Source organism: Lupinus angustifolius, unplaced genomic scaffold (genome assembly GCF_001865875.1).
Source record: "Lupinus angustifolius cultivar Tanjil unplaced genomic scaffold, LupAngTanjil_v1.0 Scaffold_203_25, whole genome shotgun sequence".
Classification (NCBI taxonomy): Eukaryota; Viridiplantae; Streptophyta; class Magnoliopsida; order Fabales; family Fabaceae; genus Lupinus; species Lupinus angustifolius.
Window position 1 is genome coordinate 8554 of NW_017726858.1, and position 17052 is coordinate 25605.

Here is a 17052-nt window from a genome sequence, read left to right on the forward strand (position 1 = left end):
AACCAAATTGTGTGTATTTTCATGGACAAAAAGATACTTAAGACCTTTCTAATTAAAACCAAATTGTGTGTATTTTCATGGACAAAAAGATATTTAAGACCTTTCTTTATTATAGGAGAATTAATGTGAGAACAAACTAAATAATGATTGGAATTGTTTTTAATGACAAAAATATAATTTTATTATAATCAAATGAATAAATTTGTATTATTGAAAGTTGCATTTTCATTTGTTTTGAAGCACTTACCTTTATATTAATAGAGATAATCATAACTCATGCTCGAGACGGAAATATGCATAGTATAGGATGATTCTAACCAGTTCAGCATATATTTTCCACATACAATACTTCAACCCAAGAATTTTCATTGGAATCAAACATACAACATGAGTATAGTTAATAATGTTATCCAACGCATAATCCATAATAGAAATAGAAGTCAAGAAACATAATTCTAGTACCCAAAAACCTCATTCTAATGTGTACAAAATTCTCTTCAAATGTTCTCTTAACTACTCCCTCTTCAAATGTCCATACCTAGAGAGGCCAAATTAATGTCTAACCAATATGTAAGCAGCTTCATATGGTAAAATGCCTAACCTATATCACCATCTACATAATTTATATGAAACGATTAGGAAAAATATATAAATCAATATTTTATGGATTAACATGATTTATGATAGAACATTATAACATCGTTCGGTCCATATTTTAAGACTAAGGTTTCATTTTTTTTGTATTTAATTGGAAGGTACATGGTAGAATTTCCCTTTACAAACACATTTGTAAACTACAGGGCAAGACTCTGCAATGGAGCACTTGAAACTCACCATTACCCTCTTGCAAGGAGAACATGGTCCACATGCATGGGAACAATCTGGTATGGTAGAACCTGTTGGATATAGTTCCATTCCGAAGTATACCTTTGCTTCTTCCTAGAAATCACAAGTAGATAAATTACTATTAGTTAATTGATTGGTTGAACTATAGTCATATGAGTTACCACACAAAAGTGAAACTAGTTTTACCTTTTTATTATTGAAAGCTGCTTTTTCTGCTTGCAAGTTGATCAACTTAACTGGAAATGGGAAAAAAGGCACATGTAAAATACTTGGGAATAAATAATAAGACATTTTAACCAATAGCAATGTCATGAGAATCAACTATAAAGATAGATAATTTTATCCTTGAATGATTTTAAATTAAAGTTGTGGTTATATTGTAATCAACTAATCATCATAATTTCGGGAAATTGCTGAAATGAAAAAATATGATTGATACAATGTAATTGCAATTGCGATAGAGTTGTTGAGACTTAAGACTTCCTAAACTGCAATATTATAGTTTGAATTGCATGTGTGAATATAATCTAAAACTATATGACTATTGGATATTGCAACTTGTAAACTTTTTATTTGGAGTGTGATGAGATTTGAGAGAGAATAGTGGAAGGAAGGTGCATATTACCATTAAGCTTCCTTGGAAAATTATATGATTTAATTTAGAACAAAACTCATTTACAATAGTGGTCATTATATGAAACTAACTTAAATACATTTCAATGCCATAAGCTTTACTTAAAGTTCAAACAATAACATGATAATTAAAGTTCAAACACTAGCATGAAGTTATGTAAAGCAAAACAACATTTTAAGTACAAATCACTTACCATGATGATTAGGGGTCACCCTTAGGCTCCAAGCAATAGAAACTACCATGAAGAAAATCACAATTAGGAAACATTTGTGGGTTCCAAGTGAGAAAGTGGTGCTCATATTTGCAACAACTATACAAACTCAAGTAACTTGAAATCAATTTTCATAAATGGATGAAAAGCAGGTTATGAGCAAAAAAACATAAAGAAAGAAGTGTACTTTGTTGATGATATTGTAGGATTTATATACATGAAGATTCAAAATGGTCCTATTTAATGTGCAATGATGTACATTTGAGCATTTCACATGATCCATGGCTTTCTTTTAAAAATTTCACAAGTTTTGGTGAGTCCACAAAAGTTAAAAGGAAAAATACTATCGTTATTATTATCATTATGAGAAACTATAAATGAAGAAGGACATGTATAAATATCAATAATAATTTCCAGCTTTCATGATACAAAGCACTGAAACACAAATTTGGACCAAACAGATTGGGAAGTCAGCTGCCACAGTATCATGGTCTCACCTAGTAAAAGAGGAGAGAGAGAAACGAAGTTGTTTCAATGATGGCATTAACTGAAAAATATTTTGAATAGTGAAATTTGAAGTACCTAAATTTTCCTACCAGCCTCATGTCACGAACTAATATCTTTTGGGGTATGTGACTGTCTCTTCTAAAAATATCGTTATCAGAAATTGAACTTTTAACATTTTGATTATCTTAGAAAAATAATAAGACCTTATAACACTAGATCAATGTCTTCTTGTTAGATATTCATTAATTTTGAATAGTGAAAAATGAAAGGTTCTCACCTATGCATAGTCCATTACAATAACATCAATCTTAGTCATATTCAATTACTTAGATGAATGCACCAAAATCTCCATTAAAGGATCCACAAGATTCACATCTGTCCCATCTTTCCTTCGTTCCTTTCTTTCACTCTCCTCTTTACATTTATATGTGTTGTGCTCATAAGTAAAATCACTTAAGAATTGTGGGGACGGTGACTAATTGAATATGAGTGTCTCTTCCACAAAACTAGTTTGTATTGCTTATAGCCTATAGTCTTAAGCCTTGTAGCTAAAAGCTTTTAGCTATATATTAACTTATTGAATCATAACTGTGAAACTATAATTTGTTTTATTAAATGGATAAAAATATATATAATATTTATTTATTAACTAATTAAATTAATCAAGTACATAGACAATTAAATAAATAAACATTAGTAATTAGGTAAAATTATTAGAAATTTTATAAATATTTTATTTAATTATCTACATGATTAGGTAAAATTATTAGTAGCTATTTCTATAATTATTAATTTATAATAATTTATTTCTTGATAACAAATTTATAAATATTAATCAGTCTTTTAATGTAATAATAATTAATGTAATATAGCTCATTTTAAAAGGGTAAAACTAAACAATAAATTACTTAAAGCATGTGTGGTTTTAAAAGGCTACTTCTTAAACTTAGTGCCTTTCTAAAAACTATTTTTTTTGTATTATCAAGAATATTCTCTTTTCTTTTCTTGAGGAACATGTTCATTTATGATATGTGATTGTCCCTTCCAACAATTGTCCCTTCTATGAATTAAATTCTTAATCTTTTGGTGATCATGACAATCAAGCGGACCTTAAACTAATAGATGAAACAAATTATTGGTTTTAGCTGGTTTACAAACGATATAAGCTTCCTGTTGTTAAAAGCTATAAAGTCAATTTATACTTTTTGAATAGTGGCAGAAACATTCTCATGTCGGTTAAATTTGAAAATATTTGAGACTCACGGGACATGCAGTATGTAGGAACAGACACAGAGAACAATTCAAGACATAAACGTGAAGATCAGATATTCAAAATAAATGAACTTCTTTTCAGTTCTTGTATGCTTTTAATGGATGAATGTAATGAAGTTATTAATTATTGTCTTTACATGATTGCAGCATGATTGATCATACACTTTGGATGAGTACTGCACCAGATCAGATTGAAACAGCTTGTAATCTTGTTGTTGTTTAGAAATTTGATGCGGTGTTGTTTAGAGCTAGATGCACCAGAATAAGGCATCTTCTTCCAGCCTTGGCTTCATCAAGTTGCATCTATATTATTGGCCTTTGATCTGCAATGCTCCGCTTATATTTCTTTCCAGAAGAATAGAATTGTAGTAGTGCTTTTTGACATGTGTTCAATTACAAAAGTTAGTTAATTCTGTTAGGATAGATTGGTTAGTTTTGTTTGTGAAGTAGCTGATTTCTCAAGCTACAAGTATTGTATCATTTGTATAAATAGAGGTGCTTTGCCTTCTATTTTCAATCAATAAAAATAACAGACATTTTATCTTGATTTTCAAATGGTTTTCAATTCCAATATGGTATCAGAGCTCTCATATTGAGAGCTCTGCGGCAATTCTATTCTTCTTCTTCTCTGATTTTCTTGATTCATATTTTCTTCAAAACAATGGAGAGCCTCGATTCAACCGAGATGCACCAAGCCACACAAGGAACAGATCCTTCTCAAAATCCCACAAGTCCATACTACCTTCATCCAGGAGAGAATCCAGGATTCATCCTTGTTTCACCTTCAATGGATGGAAGCAACTACTCTCCATGGTTTAGAGCCATGAAGAGAGCCTTGATGTCAAAGAATAAATTCAGATTCGTAAATGGCTCTATCACCATCCCAGAACAGAATGATCCAAGCTTCGATGCTTGGGAAAGATGTAATAATATGGTAATATCCTGGATCACTAGGTCTCTCTCTCAGCATATTTCACAAAGTATTGTCTACATTGATAGCGCACAAGAATTGTGGGAGGACCTTAAAGAAAGGTTCTCCAAAGGGAACCATTTTAGAACCTCTGATCTCCTACAAGAGATTCACTCTATAAGGCAAGGAGATAAAGACATCTCAACCTATTTCACTGACATTAAGATCATTTGGGGAGAACTTGAATCCCTAAGAACACTCCCTATGTGTACCTGCAATATTAAATGTAAATGCAATTTCTTGAGAGCCTTTAGAGGTCTTGGGGAAACAAAATATGTTTTATGCTTCTTGAAAGGTCTTAATGACCAATACAATGGAGTCAAGTCACAAATTTTACTCATGGAACCTCTTCCTGGTATCAACAAAGTTTTTTCTCTAGTTGTTCAACAAGAAGGACAAATTCAAGGCCATACAGTTGAGACAAAGGTTCTTGTCAACAACATAAGCACAAAACCAAATTGGAAAACTCAGAACAGAAACTCTTAGCAAAACTACAGAAAGATAACTTCTAATGGCCCAAGCAACAATAACTTTGGCAAAGTATATAGTGGCTCAAACAACAACAAAGTTTGTACATTTTGTGAAAGGGACAGACACACCATTGAAACTTCCTACTTCAAACATGGATTCCCCCTAACTTTAAGTTCAAACCAAGACAGAGCCATGCCTTTGTTAGCAGTATCACCAATCAAGATGCACAACCTATTCTGGCTGAACCAGAGATCATGAACAATCCAGAGGCAACTGATCAAGGTAAACTCACTTTTAATCTAGAACATACCATAAATCAGATTGGCATAGAGCTTGAGTCAAACTCCAAACATCCAATATCAGGTATATCTTTCAACACAAATACTTGGTTGCTTGACACAGGGGCAACTGATCATGTTACTAATAACATTTCACAATATTCTCATTTTCAATATATTAAACCAATAGATATCAAATTTCCCAACAATCTTACCATAACTGCCAGATATTCAGGGACTGTGATGTTATCTAATACACTTTCATTATACAATGTGCTTTACATGCCTAGTTTTAAATTCAATTTAATCTCAATACATAAGTTTGCTTGTTCTTTGCAATGCAAGCTTGTTTTTTACCATTCTTCTTGCATGATTCAGGATATGACTTCCTCGAAGACGATTGAATATGCTAAGGCCTTTAATCATCTATACATACTCACAAGACATGCTAGTCCTAATGATTGTACTTTTCATACTGTTAATTCTTTGAATAGACAAACTGTACCTTTCTTTGATCTTTGGCACTTTAGATTAGGCCACCCTTCTATTAAAATTCTTGCACATATGCACAATTCTATGCCTTTTGTTAAGTTTGATCCAACTAAGATTTGTGATTTCTATCATCTTGCCAAACAATCCAAATTGCCCTTCTCATAAGGAACTTTTAAAACCAAACATGCTTTTGAACTTGTGCACATGGATATTTGGGGACCCCTTGGTGTATCATCTATCCATGGACACAAATATTTCTTGACTATTGTGGATGATTTTACTAGACATACTTGATTATTTTTTATGAGCTCAAAAGGTGAAACTAAGAAACTTATGCATGATTTTGTTAAGTTTGTTTCTGTCCAATATCATCATGTAATTAAAATAATTCGAACTGATAATGGCATTGAGTTTTCTGCACCTGATTTATATGCTACAAATGGAATTCTTCACCAAACTTCTTGTGTGGAGACTCCACAATAGAATTCTGTTATGGAAAGAAAACATAGGCACATTCTTAATGTTGCCAGGTCTTTACTTTTTCAATCTTATCTCCCTAAGTGCTTTTGGTCTTATGTAGTGAGGCATGTTGTGTACCTCATTAACAAATTGCTCACCCTTGTTCTCAATATGCATTTCCCAATGGAAGTCTTACTTGGGCACAAACCCAATTTGCATGATCTTAAAGTTTTTGGCAGTATGTGTTATGGATCTACCCATGTTCACAACAGATCCAAACTGGATCCTAGAGCCAGAAAGTCCTTATTCTTAGGATACAAAACTAGGACCAAAGGATTTATTCTCTTTGATCTTTCTAATAGAGAGATTTATGTCTCTAGAAACGTTGTGTTCTATGAACACATTTTTCCTTATAAAGGCATTTCCCCTGCTCATGAATCCCCTGATTATGATCTTACTGATTACCAATCATTCCTTCATTATGATCACATTGGCCCACCATTAGACACCATACAACAATCCACTAGCTCACCAATAAGTCCCATACATCAGCACACTAACCAGTCCATTGTTCCTCAAGACTCTGATTCCCTTAACCATACAACAGAACCCCTCAATCCTTCCTCCATTCCTGTTAGAAGATCCAACAAAATTAGTCAACCCCCCACTTACTTAAAAGATTTCCAGTGTAATATCTTGACTACCTCACCTCACACCTCTACAGCCAAGATCAAACACCCTTTAGATGTTGTCCTATCTTATAAATCCATAGCTACAAAGCACTTACATCATTGCTTGTCCATCACTTCCACATCTGAGCCTAAGACTTATCAACAAGCAATCAAATCCAAAGACTGGGTTGAGGCCATGACTGATGAACTAAATGCCCTGAACCAAAATGACACTTGTAGCTATTGGCTCTAAATGGGTTTACAAACTTAAATACAATTCTGATGGGTTTATTTAGAGACACAAAGCCAGGCTTGTAGCCAAGGGCTATACTCAAACAAAAGGACTTGACTACTTTGAAACCTTTGCACCTGTTATCAAGTTAACAATTGTTAGGCTTCTGCTTGCCCTTGCATCAAGCCATCAATGGATTCTACACCAACTGGATGTCAACAATGCTTTTCTTCATGGTGACTTGAATGAGGAAGTTTATATGTCTCTACCACGGGTAGTTTTTTGCTCTATGCCAAACTAGGTATGCAAGCTCAACAAATCCATCTATGATTTAAAACAGGCTAGTAGACAATGATTTGCTAAATTGTCTAATTCTCTATTATCTTTGGGTTATAAGCAATCTCAACATGATTACTCCTTATTTACTAAGTCACATAACTCTAAATTTACTGCTCTATTGATATATGTTGATGACCTTATAGTAGCAGGCAATGACATCCTAGAAATTACCTCTGTCAAACATCATCTTGATTCTCAATTTAAAATTAAGGACCTTGGCATACTCAAATATTTTCTAGGCCTAGAGGTTGCTTGTTCTAAGCATGGTCTTATCTTATGTCAACGAAAATATGCTCTTGACCTCTTATCTGATACTAACTTCCTACAATCAAAACCTGTACCTACCCTTATGGTCAAGCACCCTCACTTACACCAACAAGACAACCTTCCATTCTCAGACCCTGAACTATATCGCCAATTGGTTGGGAGACTCCTATATCTCACCAACACTCGGCCTGATCTCAGTTTTGTAACACAAAAACTAAGCCAATTTATGGTTGCACCTATAATTAATCACCATAAAGCTTTAACTAGGATCTTTAGATACATAAAGGGCACCCCTGGTCAAGGTTTGCTTTATTCTTCTACCTCTATTTCTCAAATTAAAGGTTATAGTGACTCGGATTGGGCTACATGCCCTGATACTAGAAAATCCACTTCTGGTTATTGTATGTTTCTTGGTGATTCATTGATATCTTGGAAATGTAAGAAGCAACATATTGTGTTAAGATCTTCCTCAGAGGCTGAATATCGTGCCTTGGCTTTAGCTTCTTGTGAAATTCAATGGTTAAGCTATCTCATGAATGATATTCTTCCATCTCATTTCAAGGTTGTTCTCCTTTATTGTGACAATGATTCGGCTAGATTCATTGCAGCCAACTCGATTTTTCATGAACGAACTAAACACATCGACATTGATTGTCATGTGGTTCGTGAAAGATTACAAAATAAACTTTTTCATCTATTACCTATCAACACCAAAGATCAAGCTGCTGATCTATTAACTTCGGCTCTAGAGCCTGGTTTGTTTCATCAATTACTTCCCAAGCTGGGAGTTATTAATATATACTCTCCAACTTGAGGGGGTAATGAAGTTATTATTTATTGTCTTTACATGATTGCAGCATGATTGATCATACACTTTGGATGAGTACTGCACCAGATCATATTGAACCAGCACAACTTAGAATCTTGTTGTTGTTTAGAGATTTGATGCAGTGCTGTTTAGAGCTAGATGCACTAGAATAAGGCATCTTCTTCCAGTCTTGGCTTCATCAAGTTGCATCTATATTATTGGCCTTTGATCTGCAATGCTTTGCTTATATTTCTTTCCAGAAGAATAGAATTCTACTAGTGCTTTTTGACATGTGTTCAATTATAAAAGTTAGTTAATTCTATTAGGATAGATTGGTTAGTTTTGTTTGTGAAGTAGTTGATTTCTCAAGCTACAAGTATTGTGTCATTTGTATAAATAGAGGTGATTTGCCTTCTATTTTCAATCAATAAAAACACACATTTTATCTTGATTTTCAAATGCTTTTCAATTCCAATAGAATGCATTCGCAAATTTTGTGGTTTTATCTAATATTGTGAAACTCGAGCCGAACGTCAAATCGGAAGAGGACCTGTATTAGGCTTAATCAGTTTAAACGGTTAAATCGTCCGATCTGACTGGATGATTTTATACATAATTAATAATTTTTATCTAGAAATATATAATTAAATTATATGTAAATATAAAGGTTTATATAATTAATAATTACATATAATTATATTGAAATAACATATTTTCATCTTTTTTGGACTAGAGTAAAACAAAATATTTGAGTGGTGTTCTGTTTTTTAAATTTTTTAATTGAACTGTCCGGTTTACTTCCCGAGTTAATGTGGTGGAACCGGGTTTAACACGGTCGGACCATAATTTCTCCAGTTCAAAGCAATTCAACCCTCACCCGATTAAGATTTCAAACCAAAACCGTTTTCAGGTCTGGTTAGTGGCCAGATTGGTCGAAACGTCCGGTTTAGTTCTCATAACACTTGTTTTATCTTTCTGCTTGTTAAATACAAGTGTCATGAGAACTAATGCTTTGTTTTGTTTATGAGAGAAAATAGAATGAAATAAGATAAAAAGAAATATATACGTAGAGAGAAAGAAATATGAAAGAATTAGAAGAAAGAAAATATGTTTTTTATTAAATAGACACTTTTATCCTTATAAATAATAATGACTATATGATAAATATAAGGATATTATAGGAAATACAAGAAAAATTTACAAATTTAACTTTTCTCTCACTTTAGAGAAGAAACCAAAAGTTATGGATTTCACAACTTTTATTTTCTTTCTCTTCATACTTTCTCCTCCCAAATGAGAGAAAAAAACTCATTCTCCTTAAATTGTCTCTTTCCTTTCTCTTTCTTTACTTTGACAAGTTCATACCTAAATTAATGTTGAGTATTCCAAGTGTGAAGGAAGAAGTCTCACATTGAGCAAAAATGGATGAGTTAAATAACATATAAGTGGATAGACCTAAAGACCTAATGCCTTAAGGTTTTGGGTATGTGGTGTCAAGCGCACTTCTATGCTTCTTTCACTTAGCCTATGGAGGAATGTTATAACACATAGATGAAGATTTCCCAACAAGTGGTATCAGAGCCGATGGTTCGACGACTCAATGGAGTATTGAAGTGGCAAGTGGTCGATAGATCCATGAGGGATCCTTGTGTCGAAAGTCTTCCTGACGAGAGGTCAAGGCGGCGTGTTTGGTTGATGAAAGCATAAGCCAATGGCAGTGAAAGTAGATAGAGAGCTAAGCTTTGGTGTATCCAATACTCGAAGGGGAACTCACACTTGAGGGAAGATGTTGGGTCCAAGTGTGAATGATGAAATCTCACATTGAGCAAAAATGGATGAGTTAAAGAGCATATAAGTGGATGAACCCATAGACCTAATGTCTTAAGATTTTGAGTCAAGATGTGGTGTCAAGCTCACTTCTATGCTTATTTCACTTAGTTCATAGAGGAATGTTGTAATTCATGGATGAAGATCTCCCAACAATTAAGAACTCTTAATTTAGGTTATTTGACTAATCAATTAAGTACAAATAAGACTGGTAGCCAATTATATCACGACACATGCAATTTTTCATTTCACCGCCCAGTTATACATTAACCCTGTTAAGTCTATTTTAACTTTTCCATTTACTTAGTGTCCGTTTGTGAGTTAGTTGAGTTGGATGAGAATCGAGAAAAATAAAATCTTATGAGCTATCTCACAATTGCATATGGTAACTCCCAAGTTTTCCCCTCCCTTTCATTTCCTTACAAAACTTAGCGTGCTAAAGGATCTTAATGCAAACTTCATTCACAGAACACTGTCTTTGTCCTATTTATTTATGTCGACGTATGCAAGTTCCGTTCACTCACATTATTGCAAATTCCGCTATTTTCGTTCCATTTTCTGCTAACTTTTTCATTCTAATCTGTATTTTTCCTCCGATACTTTTTCCTTCTCAATAGTGTCTCTACTTTCATCTCTATTGTAGCTTGTAGAGTCATAATTCCCACTTTGCTTCTTTTTCATCTATGTTCTTGTCTTGTTTGTCCCCTTAAAGCTTATATTGAAATTAGAGATTATGAACTTGTTAATTGTGTGTATAAGAAAGAAAATTACAGGACTGGTTATGCAGTTTATCAATTTAACTGAGATGAGCTCATAGTTTCTAATGTGACATGTCCTTTGCAAGCTGTGACATGTCCTTTGCAAGCTGTGACATGTTTATGCTTGTGTAATCGATTTGAAGGTTTAGGATTCAAGGTTCTATCAATATGGTTTTACCCATCATTATCCTTAGCTTTTATCTTTTGATTTTGGGGATGAATTGTGTGTGGAGTACCATGATATCTTGAATCTATTGAGTTTTTATAACTATGTGGGTTATACTTCTGTACATTGTAGCTTATACTGTTTTTTTTCTTATAAGAAAATACAGGCCAATAATGATTCTGAAGATTGAACTTATGGCATTGAAGTGGAAATTCTCTAGAAAGTGTTGAGGGAAGAAACTTTGCTATCCCTCAAAAGTTAAAAAAATTAGAAACAGAAGTTAAAAAAAAGTAGTCAAATAACAGGTTGAAAGCCACATTCAATTGACCAGTTGAAAATAATAGAAACTATTTGTTATTAATTAAACTAGTCTTTGAAAAAGAACTTTAACTCAAAAGTTTGACTAGGTACAAGTTTTCGAAGCTTAACCGTGATTTCCATCTATTCTATGAAATTAATACAGTAACCCGAAAAAGAGCAATCTAAAATAAAGAAAGAATTAATAAAGCTTATGGAATTTGTACAAAATTTAGTGTTTAAAAAGAAAACAACAACCTAAAACTTAATTGACAACCTTAGAATGAATCATATAACAGAAAAAAATACAAAAATCTGAGAATAAATCACAGGTACATACCCCACTTGAATGACAAAATTTTACTTTTGCATGATACAAAGAATAACAAAATATGTGCTCCAAGCTGCAGCAGTATATTTATTTTCCAGTACCAATTAAACATCAGGAAAATACCACACTAGTTACAACCGTGGAAACAATATCACCAAGCAAAGTAATCACCTCACCCTGGTGCATGGACCTCAGCAGCTGAAAGATTCTCTGTATGCTTTTGATCCGATACGGAAGCATGAACCGGTTAACATAGTATCACAAAAGATGCAAACAGATCAGGACATTAGGAAGTTAGTAGCTTCAATAACTTCAGGATTCAAATAGCTCATCACTATTGAAGACCAAATCAACTGGTAAAATATAGCACAACCGTAGGATTCGTAGATGTTTGTGAATCATGGCAGACCACATGGTTTATTGAGCAATTCCAACCAGTCAATTCTTGCGCGTCAAAAGTCAGTTTTATGTTCACTACAGGATCAGAACCGCCATTTATAGGTGGGAATGCATATCAGTATATTCTCACTTCACAGGGCGTACACCAACCGTTTTTACACGAAATCGGTACTGGGGTGGAGATTCTTCATCTTCATCGTCATCATCATCTTCACTTGAATCATCTTCAACACTATTCCACCGTGCATAGTCTAGAGCAGAATGTCCTTTAGGTTTTGGAATTGTTTGCCATCCTTCGGAATGTTGCTTGGCTGATTCACTGTTTGGAGCCTTGTGTACTACAGCCTCTGCTGTGGACTTCTTAGGCTCATAGGGTTGCTCTATTCCTTGTTTGGATGAAAAATTGGAGTCTGTTTCCTGGGAAGCACAATCGGCACTAACAATACCTTTCCCAAGGTCATCCTTCTGTTCTTTCCCAAGTTCTTCCTTCTTATGCTCTCTTGTTATCACAGTTTCATCATCTTCTTGCTCTTCATACTCCTCTTCTGACTCTGGTATTGGAGCAAGCGACTTTCCTTGACCAATAAATATAAATCATTTCTTATTACCAGCTCATTTCAAAAAGTAAACTGAGCAAAATTTACTAGTTCAGTGGACTAAACTTAAAAAAATTGGCTCTGTATTGTGCAGGAAAGCAGGGGCACTTAAACACCTAAGACACTTAAATCCATTAGAGTTTTGATAAAATTAGACCAAAAATTATATAGATCACAGACAACCAACTTTCTGACAAAAATTTAGTAATTCACACTTCACATGCATATCAAAAGAGTCCAGTCAAATGCACCAAATGACAAGCCTAAGTCACTGAAAAGTCACCTTCATCATATCCACACTATCAAATGCTTCAGGAAAATTCAGCCTATATTTGCTTGTTTGCCAAATACTTAATAGAAGGTCAGGGTTGAAAGTAATTAAAGAATATAAATAAATAAACTTGAGCAATTGAAGATGCAGCTCTCCGAACCTTCAAACCTAATTCCTAACTGTGAAAGCATGTAAGTATGTAACTACAATGAAACCATCAAAAGAGAGAAGAGATGAAACCCTACTAATTGTGTCTTCAAGCGAGCATGAAGATTTTGATAGACGTCTGAGGACGGGTTCAACTCTAATAGTCTGTTTACGTCAAAAAGTGCTGAATGGTACTCCTTCAAGGTAACTAGTGTTTGAGCCCGCAGCATCAATGCTCCACTGTGCTTGTGATCAAGCTCAAGCACTGATGTACACTCTTCAGCAGCCTGAAAGGGGGTAGTGGGAAATAAAAATTGATCCTATCCAAAAATAAGCATTGGAGTAAAAGTCATACAACAAAAGGTTGAAATTAGAAATTAGAGAGTTTGAAGGAGATAGAAAGCAACATAATCTTTTCAGGAGGTTAAAATCCAAATAAACATATCCAAAAATTAATAACAAAAGGGCAACTAAAGTGTGAGACTTGAGAATCATAAGACAGATAGTTCAAATGAATAAAGCATCAACTATTTGTTGGCATTTATAGATTCGTAAGTAATAAAACATAGACGCTTCAATTCAACTAAGCATATATCTCAGCTAAGATAAAGCTGTTTAGCAAAACTAATCATAATCCTACAGCTGTTTCTAAGTGAAAATAACCACTTTTTTAACTTCCACTTTGGGGCATTCAGATTATATGATAATCTAAACCAATCACACTCTTAAGCACATAATGACTAGCAGGATATGTTTTCCGAGTCCACCAATATAGTCTCCAGAGGCAATCTTGCTTGATCCATGTAGGATGTAACAAAAGTCTCCCTCCCAATATTTGACATAGCTGCATGGTCAGATCTCAAACCCGAGACACTAGTTAGGATAATCAACCCCTATCAACTGATAAACACGCTATAAGAACAATCAGAACTAAGATAATAACCCACTTCAATGACTATATTATTTGAACTCGTAGCTTATCAACCTGTAAAACTCTTACTATTGTTTGGCGTATTTTTTCTTACGAATCATAAAAATCTAACATATGATAGAGCATCATAGTCTCGTTCGATTGTAGCTTACACCACCCAGTGGCATTAATGATTGGTTGTTGTTGTTACATCCTAAAAATCAAACACATATATCTCACTAAGAGTTTCTTAGTGTAAAAAAACCTTTTACAACTTATTTATAGGTATAATTCAACTTAGGTAAATTTCACTCCTGAAATAAAAATTGACAAATATCACTTCACAATATGGTAAAATTCACTTATTCAGAAATTAAAATTAACAAATATCACATAACAGAATACAAATAACAAATTTTCAAAATTGAAAAAAAAAAGTTAACCTTCTTGAAATCGTGAAGCTTGAGATAACAAGCAGCGCGATTACTATGCAAAGCGATCCTCTGAGGATTGTTGACGGCGACGGCAATTGCATCGGTGTAGAACCCTAGCGCCTCCGTGTAACGTCCGTCACGGTACATCTGGTGACCGCGTTCGATTTTGTTCGACGCCATCGACAAACAATTTCGATTATTATTATTATAAATATAAATAAATTTTAAACAAGTTATTTCAAATTATAAGTGAGAGGGGAACTGAAACAGTAGATAAGGATTTTCAGCAGTTATTGCTGTGTCGCATTTCTTTGTTATCTTTCGTTTTTATTTTTTAATAATTAAGAGAATAAATACGTTTTAATATTTTGAAAAATAGAATTTCAGCACTTAATTGGTTCGGTAGTGTGATAAAAACTTTAACTTTATCTACCAACGATATGTTGGTCTAACAGTATAAAGTTTTATTAGATACCTAAGATTATCAAAAAGTAAAAGATTTAATTCCTGAAAACATATTAATTCCTTACTCAAAGGACGATGAGATAAATTTGATAGTACCAAAAAATAATTGTAACTTTATCTATCATATAACTAAATATCAGTTTGATTTATAGGATTGGTTGAAATTCATTAGAGGAGGATCACATAACTTGAATAGGATTACTACCTCATTTAAATCATACCCAATAAAGACAAAATATATCAAATTTAAAGATTGGAGGCCTTTCTGATTTGATTCCAAAGATTAAAAACTTGTCAATCATATATATTAATTTGATATGGAAAAAAATATTAGAATTGATCTCTCAATTTTTTAAATGAAAGTTAGATTAACTGTATCCAGACAATTTAGTCAAAAAAGTATAGTAAAAAAGTATAGTGATTTTAATTAATAAATGCAAAACAATTGGGGGACCCCGAGATCATGAGTTTAAGTTACGTGGTAAAGGTGATAAACTTAATCAATATGGTTTTAGATGGATACATCGTCAAGTTTTGAGTGTTACAAATGCTTGAAGAAAATCTATCTATCAAGCCAAAAATGAAGAAGTCATGCATGTTAAGGAAAGAATCGTTGTAATTACAAGAATTAATAGTATTTTTTGGATGTGGCTATAGCATTGCCTCTCTTTTTCTTTTCTTTTCTAGAAATTGATTTCCATGTCACAAGAACTATTATTAACAATGAGAATTTGGTTACATTGTGTTTACATAATAAATAGGAGCTGTATTTGGCAATAAATTATTAAGAAACAAATTTCATGGAAGAATTCTAAATCTATTGTTTACATTCTAAATCTTGTATATTTTTATCCCTACGGCATTGCACATTGTCATGAGAAGCATGTTACTCATAGAGAAGTCAAGTTAGAAACTTCATTGCTTGACCATGAGATACACTCAAATATTCTTGCAAGTCTCCCTAATAATGTGTATTTTTCTCCACATTGTGTCATGTTATGACATTACTGAAGAAATTGATTTACCTAGAGAACATCAAAGTATTAAACACTTTGCTCTTCATTTCAATTATGTAAAATGCTTTACCCCCTTTCACCTCCTAAAGGTTTTTTATATAAAAAATAGGACATTCACAATCTCCGGGAATAAGTTAAAGAATACACTCCACATCTTAGTTTTTCATTTTCTATGAAAATCTAATAGCTTACGTGATGTAAATAGATTTTCATAAATTAAGTGACTAAGATGTGAAGTAAGTTTTTTTAACTTACTCCTGTAATACATGGATCTCCGCTCTAAAAAAATTAACACTCATTTTCAACCTTTCTTTCACCTTTGTCATTTACTTATTTTTCTTCTCCAACCCCAAGTGTTTATTGCATTGTTTCATAACTTATTGGTTGCTTTATATAGATTTTTTGTTTGATGCCTCCATGTAGTAAAAATCTTTTATGTAAGTTATTGAACTTTTAAGAAGCTAACAGATTAACCCTAGACTATCTTTATGGAGGAATAATATACCACTAGTTAGAATGTCTCATCAAAATCAAATCATTTCTTATGATTGCACCATTTTCATAATCATATGAGCTTTGTACCTTAGTATCGAGCTTCCTTCTCCGGTTTTAAACATTTACACTTATTTACCATATTATAAGTTTGGTTCTCATGTAAAGAATTCTTCTAATATTCAATGGCTTTAATATATTCTCTTTTCTTAGTTGTCTGCACAACTTTTGACAAGTTTGGAGGATCACAATTATCTGTCATTATGAAATAATCTTCTTTATGACACTTTGATAAAAGTATCCATTCTACATTTTTTGGAGCGCCTCAATGCAACTTGCATTTAATGTTGTACTACCTCAGGCTCTTGATGCATATGTGGTATGACATCATTTGATCATGATCTGGATGTTTGCCAATCTAGTCAATTTATGTATATGTAGGATCATTCTATTGATCTATTTAATAGTTAGAATCTCTTTATTGAC

General features: G+C 33.1%; 2 protein-coding genes across 2 annotated transcripts; both read right to left on the bottom strand.

Moving 5' to 3' along the window:
* Positions 1–639: 639 nt before the first annotated feature.
* LOC109340579 (protein EPIDERMAL PATTERNING FACTOR 2-like) lies at positions 640–1878 on the bottom strand. Its single transcript, XM_019578300.1, has 3 exons — positions 1674–1878; positions 1033–1082; positions 640–939 (listed from the first exon to the last, which is right to left on the bottom strand). The coding sequence occupies exons 1-3, from the start codon at positions 1777–1779 to the stop codon at positions 745–747; spliced, it is 351 nt and encodes a 116-aa protein (XP_019433845.1). The 5' UTR covers positions 1780–1878; the 3' UTR covers positions 640–744.
* A 9819-nt stretch (positions 1879–11697) lies between these two features.
* LOC109340578 (protein unc-45 homolog A) lies at positions 11698–14865 on the bottom strand. Its single transcript, XM_019578299.1, has 3 exons — positions 14603–14865; positions 13348–13536; positions 11698–12805 (listed from the first exon to the last, which is right to left on the bottom strand). The coding sequence occupies exons 1-3, from the start codon at positions 14771–14773 to the stop codon at positions 12362–12364; spliced, it is 804 nt and encodes a 267-aa protein (XP_019433844.1). The 5' UTR covers positions 14774–14865; the 3' UTR covers positions 11698–12361.
* Positions 14866–17052: the final 2187 nt, after the last annotated feature.